This window comes from Dysidea avara, chromosome 3 (assembly GCF_963678975.1).
Source record: "Dysidea avara chromosome 3, odDysAvar1.4, whole genome shotgun sequence".
Lineage (NCBI taxonomy): Eukaryota > Metazoa > Porifera > Demospongiae > Dictyoceratida > Dysideidae > Dysidea > Dysidea avara.
Window position 1 is genome coordinate 40,218,628 of NC_089274.1, and position 17,231 is coordinate 40,235,858.

General features: G+C 36.9%; 2 protein-coding genes across 2 annotated transcripts in view; both read right to left on the minus strand.

Moving 5' to 3' along the window:
- LOC136250971 (uncharacterized) overlaps positions 1–17,231 on the minus strand; it is a 184,812-nt gene that overhangs the window by 116,867 nt on the left and 50,714 nt on the right. The window lies entirely within an intron of this gene.
- Positions 4,349–17,231, minus strand: part of LOC136250969 (sushi, von Willebrand factor type A, EGF and pentraxin domain-containing protein 1-like) — a 105,994-nt gene continuing 93,111 nt past the window's right edge. Inside the window, exons 9-16 of the mRNA XM_066043326.1 lie at positions 9,189–9,554; positions 6,840–7,205; positions 6,405–6,788; positions 5,983–6,354; positions 5,559–5,933; positions 5,114–5,500; positions 4,640–5,062; positions 4,349–4,588 (exon numbers count right to left, since the gene is read on the minus strand). Of these exons, the coding sequence (XP_065899398.1) occupies positions 4,410–4,588; positions 4,640–5,062; positions 5,114–5,500; positions 5,559–5,933; positions 5,983–6,354; positions 6,405–6,788; positions 6,840–7,205; positions 9,189–9,554 (2,852 nt within the window). The 3' untranslated portion in view covers positions 4,349–4,409. The remainder of the gene's footprint in view (positions 4,589–4,639; positions 5,063–5,113; positions 5,501–5,558; positions 5,934–5,982; positions 6,355–6,404; positions 6,789–6,839; positions 7,206–9,188; positions 9,555–17,231) is intronic.

Here is a 17,231-nt window from a genome sequence, read left to right on the forward strand (position 1 = left end):
GAGCTGACTGTAAGCTATGAGCTGACTGTAAGCTATGAGCAAAGCCTGACACAATGACTGGTATACATCATGAGGTTAAGCATGAGCCTGCATCAATATTAAATTGACAGAGTCCAACAAACGTTTTAGAGATGCAGCAATAATGCTGGCATATAAAATTGGAATATTAGGTATCTAAACCAGGTATTTTGCTGGACTAAGTAAAGGATATAATTAAACAATTGTACATTTTGGGTAAGAAAGTTAAGATACAATCAGACATTGTAATAGAACTGTCATGCAGTGATGGACTATCCTAATAAAGTAGTCAGGTGGTTGCTTGTATTAAACAAATACTCTACTAACAGATGGAAGCTGTTTAATAATAAAATATTAGTGTGGATCAACTGATCAACTGTATCTACATATGCAACCAAAACTCCTCAAAGTTCCAGTATTTCCTATAATACATGCATAGATATTATAGCACTCCAATGGCTAATGCAGTTCCCATCTAATCAGTGTTTTCATCACAAATGCAGCTACAGTATATTATGACAATTATTGTATAGTGAAGATACCAAGAGTATGATGTATCAGCGTTGAAACCGGGTCGGGTCATCCGGGTCACATTTTCTCCAGGTCATCCGGGTCTGACCCGGTTTACAATTTATCCGGGTCTGACCCGGATTGGATCATGTGAGAAACGAAATTGTTCGTTTGACGACGTGGAACTTATAAACGCTATCGCGTAGCTCTTTCGTGAGCCACGCCCACTTATCGCATTACCAACATATGCTTAGTCACGCCCATTTGTTAGTAAGTGCAGTATGTAGCACGAAACTGAGGGTATCTATGGTGAGGGGTAGCTATTGTCAGTAGGTGAAGACCTTTTTTTTTTTTTTTTTTTTTGGTCTTCAACCTACAGCTAGGCTGAAGTTGCAATATTTACTCAACACGATTCGAACGCTCAAAATGTAGACTTGTTCGCTCGCTCGAGACTAGCCGACGGGTCACATCCAGGTCAATCCAGGTCACATCCGGGTCAGTGGGTCATCCGGGTCAGCAGTAGTGACCCGGTTTCAACGTTGTGATGTATGAATGCATGAATCAAAATTTATTGTGCTCAATACAACATTTTGCATTCAGTTAATGCTGCAAGCTTATCTTTGCATGATCATTTATACCATCATATAGACCATAAAACAATCTCTAAACTTAGGCAATAACAATAAAATATTGCTTTGACTTTAGCACTACACATATCAATATTTCAGCCTGCGTAATCACTAGTAGCCATACTTTGATATAACGTGTGTTTTCTCAAGTTATTAATTGTACTTTCCACTCCTTCATTAGAGCAAATTGTGATAAACTTAATTGCTATACCTGATAGGTTGATACAACATGATGTCATCATCATTATAGTGATCACCTGACTGGTTGATGATATCATTGTAATGTGTTTCAAATCTAAAATAAAAGCATAAAAATAAGTTTTGTCGATTGTGTATATTTATCATTGAAATCAAACAGCATTATAAAGTACACACTAGTTTTGTAATACTTCAGTATATATAACAACACTGATGGAACGCTGTGATGGTAGGATGATCTCTAGCCAAGTATATTACTGTAGCGCAATTGCTGGAGCTTTGAAGTAATAAAGAATTGACAGCTGCTGCTGTGACGTTGTTTGGACATAAAGGTACCACTGATTTATCCTTCTCAGCTGACTTGTAGCTATATAGAACACTTCTCATTTTTCAGTGATAATACTCATGAGAGTAAGCAAGTACCAGAGATAGGGATACAAGTTAGAAATCCAGTTTTCATACAAAGACATCATTAGATTGATTAACATCATGACCTCAGCTATTTCTTGGCAGGGAGCTCTTAACCTACAATAAACACCACAATGTCAAGGAACACTTTGCTCCCACCTCTGATAACATGACTTTTAAACCTACATATCTACAAGAGTATTTTTTGAAGGCTGTACCCATTTTTTACAGTTTAGCTGTTTTTGCATGAATATAGATATGTTGTGCATGTAAACCAAGGACTCTGTCAACACCTTCTCAATGGCAGATGCTAAACGTGAGAGTGATGGATAATAATTACGGCATGTTCCTGAAACATAGGATGAACTACTGTATATAGCTGAGATAATATTCTATGCATTTGCTTATCTCCACTATCACAAAAGGTGGTTATACTTCTTGTATACACATAATAATATATGTGGTGGGAATCATATTTGGTTGCTTTATAACAAGACGAACACCAATCAGTCAAACTTATATAATTGCTCATTACTGACAATAATTGAGGCATGATGATAGAGTATAATAACTTTATAGTGGTAGAATTTAATTTGCAGATGGATATACAGCATGAAACTTGCCAGTTCACTAAATTGTGTTTTTCACTAATCTCTTTGGATTATAGCAATATTTTCCTTGCATGGTTTCTTGAACACTATAAACTACTTTTTTGAATTCAACAAACTGGCTTCATGAAGCAACAGAATGGCTTCTTTTAACACATAAAGTTGCACACATCACACAACATGAGGTTGTTATTGATTACCAATGCACTAGGGATCTACAAGAAGGCCAAAAGCCTGTATGGAGGCTATGTGCATGAAAATATACTATGTACATCACATGAGTACTGAGGAGACACTGTGGTAGGCATTTGTAAGGATTGTGTACATGAAATGATTAAAGTCATTCAATATGTATGGTATGTGTATTGTACTGTGGTATACTATAAGCCTTGTTACTGTAACTGTCAGTAATAATATTACAGTATCCTTACATAATGTTTTACCATATCAAAACTTATGTAAGATATTCCGGATTTTCAAATAGGTTACACCAGTTTCATATAAAATAACACCGTCTTCTAAACAAGTTGCCATAACTTCCACGTACTGTGACTTCATGGAATAATGTACTTCTCTACTTCATATTCCCTGTTATCGATGTTCAGCCATTCCAGTTTCAACTACTTTCACAGTTTTAACACAATTAACTAATTAACTCTGATCATTGACTCAAACCAATTTATTTGTATCTCACTCATGCATACACCGTATGCATATCTGTATAAATAGTATAATGCTACAGGACCGTTGAGTCCTGTATAGACCTTCAACTTTTATGTTGTGAAGTTTCAGTATTCAAGGTGATTTTAAGTAAATTGGGGTTGATAGTTTACCATCTACTGTAGCTACCCTCTGGAGCTTGTACTATATTTCTCAAAAAGTCTAGTAGGAAGACATTTTCTTCTTTTGACATACATAGTTTTAGATCACTCAGCTGTCCATGTTAACTGACATTATTATCTAATCCAAAACAACCAAGCTGTAAAAAAAAAGAGTGTGGCCCTCAGAAAGGCTATGGTGAAAAAATATGTGAAATCCAAGGTGGCGGCCAAGAAATGGCTGTGATTTAGGTAAAAATTTTAATAATGACAATTCAGGTGAACTTGGTGCCGCTTGGTCTTGGCACAAAATTCACCTGAATTGTCATTATTAAAATTTTTACCATTAACTTACCATCACAGCCATTTGTTGGCCACCACCTTGGATTTCACATATTTTTTCACCATAGCCTTTCTGAGGGCTGTACTCTTTTTTTACAGCTTGGCTGTTTGGGATTAGATAATAATGTCAGTTAACATGGACAGCTGAGTGATCATGATCTGAAGCTATGTACATGTCAAAAGGAAGAAAATGTCTTCCTACTAGTCTTATATGACTTACTAGTCTTATATGACTTTTTTGAGAAATATAGTACAAGCTCCAGAGGGTAGCTACAGTGTCGTATGTATGTAGCTACAAACTGGGTGTACTGCAATCTCATGCGGTGACTAAGTAAAGCTCTTGCACAACTAAATCACATAAATTACATTTTACTAAAAGTTCAGAGAAACTACGAATGATTGAGGAACTATTTCACACAATTTAACAAGTAGCTAACACATAAAGTAAAACTGTACTGCGTACATATGAATTGCAGCACACAAAAAAACAATTTAAACAAAGTGAAGAACAAGATGTATAAACAATTTTGCAGTGTTCATAATCACTGTAAAACCTAGTGTTTCTCTTATGCAACATTGAGGCATTGTCAAAATGCTCAATCATCCAACTTTTCAAATATCTGTGCTGTGTGGATAATAAGGTCACCAGTCATTAAGTTATTAGTGGGTAAAGTGACATTCTTAATGCAGCCAGCTGTTTGATAAGGTCAGTACTGGAGTATACAGCTGGTACCAGAATGCTATTGTAGTGTTGTGTGACTGCACATGTATGCAGGCTATCATTATACAGTATGTTTAATTGCATAATTTACCAGACCAATGTTTAAATAATACAAATTACTCATAAGATAAGACATGGTACACAGTGACAGGTTAGTTCATAATATGTCAGTACGTACATAGTCATAATCACTTGTTATTTCCTTTGGACTAGATTTAGCCACTGAATTATAGGATAGATTAGGGGTCACTATTATATCAGATCCCAAGTTTGCATTGCCCTCTTTACTGGTTGTTCTATAAGAAGGATTATCTTCCATCTTGACAATAGTATACCCTGTGTAGAAAGGTAATGGATTGTGTGCAAACTTGTTATGGTGCACATTACCACACTGGTCTTCACTGATCTTCCTTTGAGAGCTTAAAACACCATAGGATGGATTAGGCTGAATGATGACATCTGCAGTACTATCTAAACCTTTTGATAGTTCATAAGAGGGATTAGACTCCATCTTAATACCATCTTGATATTGTTCTACTTCATTATCCTTTATATAGTCGTACTCCTTACTGTCCTTACTGTCTGACTGCATAGTCTTATATGCTGGATTTGGTGATATGAAAACAGCAGTGTTAGCATTTGGTTCATCATAAACTCTGTCCTTGTCAATGGCATAAGTACTTTTCTTATGAGACCATCTCACAAACACTACTATAATACACAACACAATGATCAATAGAAAGACTACAACTCCTCCTACTGCTCCTCCAATAACCGCAGCAGGTGTTTCTGACTCACTTGATTCAGTTGCTGTATTGCAGAAAGTTATTAAACATAATTATAGATTTAAACAACACTTACCAGAACTAATACAAACAAGAGATTCTCCAACACTTCTCCACCTTACTGAAGTCTCCTCAACATTCACATCATCACACACATGTTCCCCATTACCACTAGCAATATAACCACTTGAGCAATTCAGTAAACACCTTGAACCATAAGTCATACTACAATCACCAACTGATTGGCTGTTTGTTATTTCCATTTCTGGATCATTACATGTTAAGATGATACAAGTCACTGGCTCACTACTCCATGTTCCATCAGCAGTACAACTTGGTTGTCTGTTACCATTCAACTGATAACCACGATTACAATAATAAGTACATGTGTCCTGGAAGACACTTGTGATAGAGGGACAAGTCACATTACCATTCTCTGGATCAGTTAGATTATTACATGGCACTGTGGAAATATAAAATTTCACTGTAATATGCACACAACTGTATAAATTTATTTTTACCTGGAGAACACATAACATCACTGCCATTCAATAAGGTCCATGTTACTTCTGTACCATTAAGGTCACAACTATATTGAGCATTTCCAGACATGTCATACCCATCCTCACACTCCACCATACATGTACTAGTGTAAGATGTGTCACATGGTCTACTATTAGCTACCACTGTTGTGATGTCAGGACAATGAAGAATGTTACACTGTGTACTAGTACCACTCCACTCCCCACTAGTCTCACACTGTCTCATCACACTACCTTCTAATTCATAACCATCATTACACTGGAATGTACAAGTGTCTTGATATTGTAGTGGTTGATTGTTACTACTACAGCTAATGGTAGCATCAGATGGCATTGAGAGATCAACACAAGTCACTGCAAGGAAAAGTATGAGGTGTATGAATGACCTATATTAGTAACTTACCAATATCACATTGTAGTGCTTCTCCTGTCCACTCCACTGTGTCATTGACACTATCACAAGTGAACATGTCATTACCAACTGGTCTGTAGCCAGTCTCACATCCTAGACTACACACTGACCCAAACTCACTACCACAATCATTAACTAATACACTATTCTCTATTGTATTAGTCAAATTGTTACAATGAAGAATATTACAAGTCACATCAGCTCCATTCCATGACCCATTAGACAAACATTGTCTGGTTGAGGACCCAGTCAGTTCATATCCAGGATCACATGAGAATGAACATTGATCTTCATAACGTGGTACACCAGTAGAATTACATGAGACCTCACCATTACTGGGTGATGATAAACTGGTACATTGGACTATATTTGAATAATACAGTAATTACAATTTAATTAATAAACGTCTGTACCTCTCTCACAACTCCATCCTCCTTCATTTGTCATCCACATTACTGATCCATCACTCAACACATCACACACATATGACGGGTCTCCACTACCATTAAAGCCTTCTTCACACTCCAGATCACACATTGACAGATATGTGCTCCTACAAGACACAGCCAACATGCTGTTCATTGGTAGTGAAGATGAGGGACACTCCATGATGGTACAGGATACTAGTGATCCACTCCAACTACCATCAGACTGACATGTTCTCTGAGGACTACCAGTTAGCTCATAGCCAGTGTTACATGTGAAACTACAAGTGTCTTCATAGGAAAAAGATGGATCATTTATTAGTGAACAAGATATTTCTCCATTTTCTGGCATTAATATCTGTGGACACTGAACTATAAGAAATTCATACAAGATAAATAGTACCATAGACCATTATAGATTACCTCTCTGACAAGATGTTGTACCTTGCCAATCTACAGTATTGGTACCCACATCAGTCACAACACATGTGTAGGATCCTCCTCCTCCAGTGTAGCCATCAACACAGACAGTAGTACATGTTGACCAGTACTGTGTGTCACATGGTAACTCTAGTTGTGAGTTATCAACAGGTGGTGATGTGGAACAATTTAATATTACACATATTGGATCTCCTCCACTCCAACTTTGATCAGCTAAACAAGTTACACTACTTGGTCCTTGCAACTCATAACCTGAATCACATGAAAATGTACAAGTGTCCTCAAACACTCCAGTAGTAGCTCCATTTGGACATGAGAGTGTGCCATTGTTTGGAGCAGGACATTCCACTATTAAAGGAAAAAAATCTATAAATACCAATGTCACTCAACAAACTTCTTTTACATATATTTGCTCTCCAAAATGCTTTTCAAAAGCAACACTAGGACATATCAAGGCACAAGTGTCTACATTGTGGAAATGGTGGTAATGTTTATTAATTGATTCCATCTGCTTTACTAGCAGAAAGACATCATCTGTCATGGTATGCCATCCAGGTCTAGTCCAGGATAATAAACTAAGTATTATTGAATACTTAATGTATTTATTAAAACCACCATTTCTGATCGTTGGTAATGGTATGAAATGTGACCCGCTGAGCGAAAACCCATCTTGTTTGCATTTTCCTCAAACTTCATCTTATGACCTTTTTGTTGTCTAGAGGGAAAAATGAATGGGCTGTTAAAGTTTTACTTTTAGAGTTATAGCAATAAGCAACAAGAAGAGCAAAACAATTGATTTGTACAGTGCTTATATGGGAAAAAATTACAGGCGCTTGTTTAATGCATCATAAGTCTTGAGCGCAATGGGCAACAGGGTTGGGATTTGTGTCACTCTATTAAACATGAATTGGGACATTCACTAACAGGCTAACTTGTTGAACCCTTTGAACCCCCCTGGATCTGCCCCTGTCAATGGCATTTATCTAAAAAATGAATTATACAAACAAGTTGGGTTTTTGCTCAGCGGGTCACATATATGCTATCAACTTTAAGCACTTAACAGATAAGGTCTTCCAAAAATTTGAGCTATGACTCAACCATTTTCACTAGTGGCCAAAGAGATTTTTATGTACAGGACTGGCTTTCATGCATAATTGCTTTAAGGTACTGTAGTATCATGCCACCATCTTGCTGTTATTTGCTATAAATAGAAACTATGACTGTACCAGACAATTACTTGAAATGTGGCATTTATTACATTCTTACAATACTTTTTGCTATGTGGCAACTAAAGTAGACAAGAAGACCAGTGAGACACTGTGGTATCTGTATATAAGAGAATACCATTTGGCAGGGCAGGTATATACACTCAAGCAAAATACGAAGTTATTTTTACAAGGTATACATATGTTGATATTACCTGGATAACATTCTAATACTTGGCTTTTCTCAATTGAAACATTTCACAAGGTATGAAATTTGTTGAATACACTTTGTGGTCGTACAGGACACTGGTGATCCACTCAAACTACCATTAGAAAATGTTATGCATAAATGCTTTGATCTTTGAGGTCTCTAAAGACATATTACTCAGGCATTGCAAATCTCACTTTGGTCTCCCTAGCATATTACAGGCTAATAGCCTGCAGTGGGTAGTCACCCGTGTTTAACTATTCCATTGCTTTTATAAACAAGCCTAAAGTAATTCGATTATGGGAGGTACTGTTTAATGTTGTAGTTACATTTGTCAGGATGAACAAAGAAGTCTAGTAATATCACAGAGCATTTTGTTTAGCAACCACCCATTTTCTAAAGTATTTTAAGCATGTTTCATCTTTAATTAAACTGAAGATGGACTTTACTAAAGATCTAGATGGGTAAGCTTAGTTATTTATTCATTTTTTTTTTGGAATGTTGTACACAAAATCAAGCCTGGTCTTTATACTGCTGTTGCGCCATAAATACAACAACAGCTGACAGTATACTGAAGCAGTAATAACGAAGTTGTAATACAGGAAAATGCAACTCAATGCATTTGTAAACATCACATCATTTGGTACACATGAGCATGTATTTTTAAATAAATACATATATCTGTATCTGCTACTGTTTTCATTGTGGTGCCAATCTGATACCGATATACAAAAAACACAGCCAATATATGGTTTTTCCGATAACCAATCCGATTATCGGTGCAATACTAGTTACAAGTGAAACAATAAGTGCTTTTATATGAGAACTGTGGATTGTATAAGTGGGTGAATGATACATCATCCAATAAAAACAATTGCCAGAACTGAACTGTTTAAAGCTTGAATATATTAAACTTACCTCTCTCACAATTAGTTGACCCATTCCATCCCACATTATTAGTAGCCACATCAGTCACAACACATGTGTAGGATCCTCCTCCTCCAGTGTAGCCATCAACACAGACAGTAGTACATGTTGACTGGTACTGTGTGTCACATGGTAACTCTAGTTGTGAGTTATCAACAGGTGGTGATGTGGAACAATTTAATTCTACACAAATTGGATCTCCTTCACTCCAACTTTGATCAGCTAAACAAGTTCCATTACTTGGTCCTTGTAACTCATAACCCACATCACACAAAAATGTACAAGCATCCTCAAACACACCGGTAGTATCTCCATTTGGACATGATAGTGTTCCATTGTTTGGAACAGGACATTCCACTTTTAAAGGAAAAATGTATACAAATATCAACAAATTTCTTTTATGTATATTTATTTTATCTATGATAAGTACGTACATGGGAAAGCACAGATGTACAGCAGGGAGCAGCAACAGTGTCCCATCTGTCATTGAACATTTAGCAACACCAGAACATATTAAGGCACAATTGTCTACATCGTGGAAATGGTGGTAAGGTTTTTTAATTGATTCAGTCTGTTATACTAGCAGAAAGACATCGGGATGGTCTGTAATCCATGTCTAGGTCCAGGATAATAAACTAAGTATCTTAAACACCACCATTTCTTGCTGATTGCTGGTAATGGCATGATATGTGACCCGATGAGCGAAAACCCAACTTGTTTGCCTTTTCCTCAAGCTTTGTCTTATGTTGTCTATGGGAAAAATTACAGGCACTTGTTTAATCGATCATAGGTCAAAAATAACATAATAAAGTAAGATAATAGTATAGTTGTTTAATTCATTTGGCTCAGCTGCTTCTTGCCATGTACAGTAGATACGTATATTTCATCCAAAATGGGTGAAGCTGTGGTAATCTGTCTGCTAAACTATTTAATAAGCAACAATAAATTTATAAGAGACTCCATAGAGCATTCTCCCTTAACACCAGGACTTCAAATTTGTTACAAGTCAGCCAAATTAAGGAGGACAGCTGAAACAACATGATCAAAAGACATATAAATGGTAGACAGTAACTCTAAATTTCATATGCAGTAGGGGTCAGCACTGGCCAGAGTTATCTATATCCACTTAAAAACAGCCAAGCTTGGCCTTCAAAAAAGCCTGGGTGAAAAAGTTGTGAAATCAAAGGTGGTGGCCAACAAATGGCTGCAATGATGTTAATGCTACTAAAGTTTAACGATGATGACATAGCCATTATTAAAATTTATCAAGACACACGGTAGTGTGTCGTGCGGCCCAAGAAGCCGGCATGCAATACCTGTGAGTATATTGACAGAAAGAACGAAAACACAATTTTCACACCTCTGTAGCTCTGTGCTGCCTTGATGAAACAAGACAATGTTTGCTGTGGATACACCCTCCAACTTCAGTACTCCACATTCCAAATTTGAGCGAAATCACTTCAAGTGTTCCCGAGATATGTAACTTCAAAAACTGGCTTAGTTTCTTCTCTTTTTTTCTTCTTATTTTTCTTCCTCTTTTCACACACTTACAAAAACTGCTATAAAACACAAACGCGATATCCGATTGCCTAGAAATTTGGCACACAGAAGGGGGGTATAAAGGCGCATCTCTGTACCAACCTTGGCTGGAATACGATAAATAGGCAAAGAGTTATTAGCAATTATTCATGAAAAATAACACCAATATGTTGTCACGCCTACAGGGTAAACCACTTATGGGAAGAAGCTGAAAATCGGTGGGTGAATAGGTTAACTATTGAACCTCAAACCTTTTAAAGAAATTGAGCTAAAAACCAGGAAGATACAATGAAAAAACCAACGGTGTGTAACAATTATGCAATTGAGATTAGCTTATAAAAAACAACTACTTTCCACGCTCACCAGAAAAAAACCACTTGGGGTAATGCTTTGAAATTCGCTCTACAGATGGAGTAATCATCTTAGAAAGGCTCTTTAATGGTGTAGAAGAATCAGACTTAAAGCCACGGAGTTATAACACAAAATCCAACTTGGTGTAACAAGTGCAAGATCAAGATAGTCTAATAGAGCAGTCATCCTAATAGAGCAGTCACCCGAAAAGAATTCAAGAGATCAGCTAAAACTAGTACCTTGTATAGAGATCAGCTACAAACAAATCGCCCTGTAGAGTGTTCAGCTACAAACAATTCACCCTGTAGAGAGATCAGCTAGAAGAAGTTATCTTGTAGATAGTTCAGCTACAAACAAATCATCCTGTAGAGAGATCAGCTAGAAGAAGTTACCTTGTAGATAGTTCAGTTACAAACAATTCACCCTGTAGAGAGATCAGCTAGAAGGACTCACCTTGTAGAGTGTTCAGTTACAAAGAAACCACCATGTAGAGTTCTGTAATAAATATGTGTTATATATATAATTTGTACATTTACTGATAAAATTAGAATTATTTGAAGTATTTAACATCTGCTTCATCTTTTCTTCTTCCTGTGGTAAAGAAAAAAAGATAGGTTAAAAAAGCCCCAAAGCCGGCCATAGGCCGGCTTTGTGGTATACAAATACAAAAAGAAGTGAAATCTAATCCAAAACAGCCAAGCTGTAAAAAAAAGAGTGTGGCCCTCAAAAAGGCTATGCTGAAAAAAGATGTGAAATCCAACTTGGCACAAATTCACCTGAATTGTTGTTATTAAAATTGTTACCATTAACCTACCATCAAAGCCATTTCTTGGCCGCCACCTTGGATTTCACATCTTTTTTCACCGTAGCCTTTTTGAGGGCTGCACTCTTTTTTACAGCTTGGCTGTTTTGGATTAGATTAGCATTAACATCATTACAGCCATTTCTTGGCCACCACCTTTGATTGTGCAAACTTTTCACCCAGGTTTTTTTGAAGGCCTCACTCTTTTTACAGCTTGACTGTTTTTGAGTGGATTTCACTTCTGTTTTGTATTTTCAAAATCAAGGCTTTGAGGCTTACTATTTTTTCTTATCTATAGATCACAACTGTTACAGGAACAATGATGATCATACAAGTGATAGAGAAAATTACCTACTCATTCACAGCTACCAACAAAGAGAGAAAACCATCAGTATTATTAAGATGAAAAAAAAACAAACAATTTAGATAAGGGAGTCCTCGGACACATGCTACCACAAACATTATTTCTTTGTTCATGCATGCATGATGGCCATAATATAAAGTTGTATTATATTTCCATTATAGTGATTTATATATAAAAGTGAAGGTATGCATGATTGTAGGATATTAGTTGCAGTGACTGTTCTATTAGAGTATCTCGATTTTTCATGCAAATGGGAAAAGATGCAACTTTAAACAAAGCAAACCCTGCACCTTTTTTACTGGGATATGATTTCCAGCCTATTGTATCACAAGTTTTGCTAGCATAGCACTTATTATGATGATTATGATGACGATGATTGGCGCGAGTCAGTCAATACTAGTCTGCTTGCAGACCATCTGGGAGCGAGACTAAGTTCATACTACCAATACCGTAGAGTCGGGTTGTTAAGAGCATATATCTGTTAAGCGCATATTATTTGTTAAGCGCATACACATTTCTTGTAATTAACCATGGATGATAAGCGCACATGGCAAAATGCGACGATAGAGCTACACACAGCAAGAAACGGCAAGAAAAGCTGAAAGTACTGAAAAATTAATGTCTCCTCAAGTGCTTACGTCTCCCTTGAAGTCTTGCTTCACTATGTATACAGCAAATCAGCCATCTGGACAGTGATAATTTTGTTCATCACGAAGGGATTCAGCCGAAAATGGAGTCAAATATCCTTACATACTGGCATGGTGACCGGTACAAACTATTAACTACTCTATTACAACGTAGTGATTCCGTGTTATACTCACCATAATTATTTATTAGGTGTATGCGCCTAACAGATAGTATGATTTTTACAAAAAGTTTTCTCCAAAAAATATAAGCGCATGCGCTTAACAACCCGACTTTACGGTATACCACTGATCAATATGAAAATGGCTCCAATTTGATGAAATAGCTACTAGACTGAGCCTCAAAGTGATACAACAATAGTATGGTGCTAATGCTCCATTAGAGAGCACATTTTTGCTTTCATTGAAATCATCCAATAGAACACACATAGAATGTTCTAGAACAATCCAGATTTTCTTTATAGCAATTTTTAAAAGTGTGTGAAAAGATGAAGAATAAGAAAAAAGAAAAAAAAACAAAGAAAAAAAAACAAAGAAATAAAAATGAAATTTTGGCCACCTATATCGCGGTAACGGCTAGGGCGATTTCCTTCAAATTTGGCATGTGGGGTGGCCTACATGGCAGGTACCTCTGCAGTGAAACTGGTTCCAATCGGATGAGGGATCATGGAGCTACAAAGGTGTGAAAATCGTGTTTTCTTACTTCCTGTCAATATACTCACGGTGTGGCACTGGCTTCTTGGGCTGCATGACACACAGTAGTGTGTCTTGAAGACCATATTATGGTAACATAAACTATCATCTACAACAGCAAGTGATTCATTTCATGGCATAGCTATGTCACTATCAAACCATTTACCTGATGCCTATCCAGGAGAGGAATGTAACCAAACCCAATCAACTGTTTCTCCATAAAGTTAGGACATATCCCCTCTAATTACTTAGCATTTCCTCTTGCCACTTTGCAAAATAAAATCCAATTGTTCCACAACTTCAGAGTTATACTAAACCTGCAGTAATTTACTTTCTGAAGCCAGAGACAAAAAACAACAATGGTTCAAAAAAGATGGTGATATATTGGATAAGAATCACTATGCAGTGGAAAACTGTATATCTTGGGCAGCTTTTCATGCTAAATTGCATCTTGATATGGCACTAACAAAGGCAGCAAATATTGCTATTATGCTACTCTTTTATGACGGCGCTTATTAAATTGTTATGATACAGCATAGCATGGTTGTTACCAAAAATGCAATCCAATACTTGGATCCTGGGCAAGTATCAGCCATTGCAATGGATTGCAATGGATCGACCATTATATGCTTTAGCTAAACAAAAATTCAGTGGATTTGGCCAAAATTAAGTGGGAAGTCTTTTGTTGTTAGATTGGGTAGCTTGCATATTGAGATAGCATATTAAAAATGGCTTGAAGGGTAGTTGGTCTAGTGTTCTTGTTGGGGCTGCATGGTATTACATCAGGTAGGGCTGAAGCAATACTATCTGCTTCTGATGTAAAGCAAATCACATTATACTCACCAAGTCAAAGCAGCTTCCTTGCACATTCTTCAGCAAACTGTATATCAGAATTACTGCACAACATTTGAAAAAGTGAGGCACCACTAAACTTTATGGTATGGAGACTCAGGACCACCCTCGATTTTATTACTGGTGCACTGTTCTACAGCTAGAGTTACTACTGAATATGTACATTAGATCACTACGTGAAGGTAATTTTAATCTTTACATTGATACTTTGTAATATGGTTTTTCGTTTTGGGTCATGTTCATTATGCATGCTGGCTACCAGTACATATTTGAGATATGGTGGTACTAAAAACCATGCATCCTTTAATACATGATGAGTTTTAAAATGGAAGTTTGTTGTGCAACAGTCATTGCATCCTTATTCTGGAATGGTACTTGATCAATACCATGAACAGCTACACAAATGCATTAAACGAGATGGAAGTGTAGTGGGACTCACAGAAGACCCTGCTGCCCTTTGAAGATGATCCCGCTGCCCTTTGAAGATGGATGTTCAGAAATTACTCAAGTAGTAGCTGAATTTGAGCCGGAATTTTTGGATGATGGAAAAGTTGTTACTAGCACCATCAAGTACATTGCTTTTCATGGATCAAGCACCATCAAGTACCATCAAGCACTAGCACCATCGCTCTTCACTACCAAATGGATTTTGCACGCTCTAATAGCCTCTTTCAATGAGCTGGGCAATCCATTTATAGAATACAGTAGTGAGCTACTCACGCTAGACACTAAAGATATAATAAAATGAAGATGCAGCGAAATCAATTTTTTCTGCTACATACAGCAACATGAAGCTGTTGTTGCTGACAGAATATGTAATTAGCTGCTAACTAGCTATTACAGATACTCTGCTGAGGAATAACTTTGTTTTATTTCACACCCAACTCGATAAAAGGATTCAAAATCACTCTTTGAAACAGTAGTATTCTAGAAAAATTGCTATGTTAACCTTTTGCTAGGTTAATTGTTTATTGAGTGTCAGTCAAGAGAATCAGATTTAGAATTTTTTTCCATGAAAATCACCCTGTACCTCCTTCATTGTTTAGCTTAAGAACTAAGAAGGGTAGAATAGGTAGGGTTTGGGTTTAGCCATATTCTTTAAGGTGGCGCTGAAGTAATTATGCGAAGCCGTACAATGCCCATTTGTAATGATAAAAATTAACCCACGCACTTAATTAGCTATTTTAGGGTGGTGGAGAACTCCGCTTGTGAACCATGTAGTCTACATTTAAAGGGTTCTTATGATAGCCTGTAATGTTGTAGCTTAGCATGCCAAGTTTTGTGAAATCACCCACTTTAATTTCGTGGTTATTAAGCTCTGAACTTATGAGCCAATTTTAAAAATAAGTCACCCCAAAAACAACCTAACGCTAAGCCGCCTTGGCTCTTATGGTTTCTCACCTTGTAGAACAACTCTATGGAATCCTTTTTAATGATAGCAACATGGAAACTGGTTAAAATGCAAACCCGCATTTTTCAACATGTGATATCACGCCTGTCAATAGCGAATTGTGAAAAATCATTCCATAACCCTGTAAAGAAACGCTTCACCAGTGCCTCTGCCAAATTTTGAGGGTCTATGGTACATAAATATGGAGTTATTTCACGAATTGTGAGACAGTGTAACTGGCCAGAGCGTGCTCCGTAAAGCAGTACTCACGTGATGACAGCTGGTGTTGTTCACTGTGAAGTTACCAGAGTTTTGACAAGGTGATGAAGTTAGTATGTGAATATCATTACTTGTATCAGCAATAGTAGCCTGACAGTCTGATAGTGCTAGTTCTTTCAATATTTTGAAGTGCTTCGCTTTGTTCTACCAGTTTTCCATGTTTTTTCATGCACGGCCACAAACATAATGTCCTATTAGCCTTGTAAGGCTTCATTTAATTACTTCAGCATCAATTTAATATAGGCTAGATAACTATTATCATCATCTTGCATTTAAGTACGTCTAAAATTTAGGGTTCCAGCAGCTGGCAGCGGTGGTACAGTGGTTAGGGCTCTGATGTACCAAATCTGACCTTCTTTCTTGTCTTGAGGTATTGGGTACAAACGATACTAATGATTACCTGCCAGTGGTGACAACAAGGATTCTTGATGAGCAGCTACTGAAAACCCAAATTAGCTAAGACATTTAATTTTGGGGAATATGTGGACAACAGTTTGATACCATTTTTCAGGTCCTAACTTGTAGATGCTGAGAGGCATGGGAATTTTTTCAATAGCTTAAAACAACAGGTTTGTATGCTCAGAGAGATGGTTCAAGAAGATTATGTTACTAATAAACATAACAAATTCCCAAGAACTGGTGTGCTTTCTTGCATAACAATGATAATAAAAGAACTTTAATTATTTCTGATTAAATGGAAAAGACCAGTATTTAAAAAGAAGTTAATTTAAATTGAAGTAGGGATCTATGCAATAAAAAGTAGTGAGATGAATGATGGTGTTGCAGCATAGCTCGATGGGAAGTCCCTACTTTGGCATTGAACAAAATAGCTAATTTGCCAAAATAGGGACTTTCCCACTAAGCTATGCTGTTATACCATCATTCATTTCTTGTTTCACTACTTTTTGAGACTATATATTCTATTATAATATCACACATGAATGGTGTATTAGAGTATCTTGAGTCAGCCAAGGGGTGTGCAGCTAGCTAGACCAGTAAGGGGTGAGGATCTTGTTTACTGTTAAGTAGATTGTTAAGAGGTATGGTCTCCGTACTCTGTCGCTGTTAGTCCACCTAGATCTTTGGTTGATGGGTGAGGCTGTTCACTTATTGCAAACGG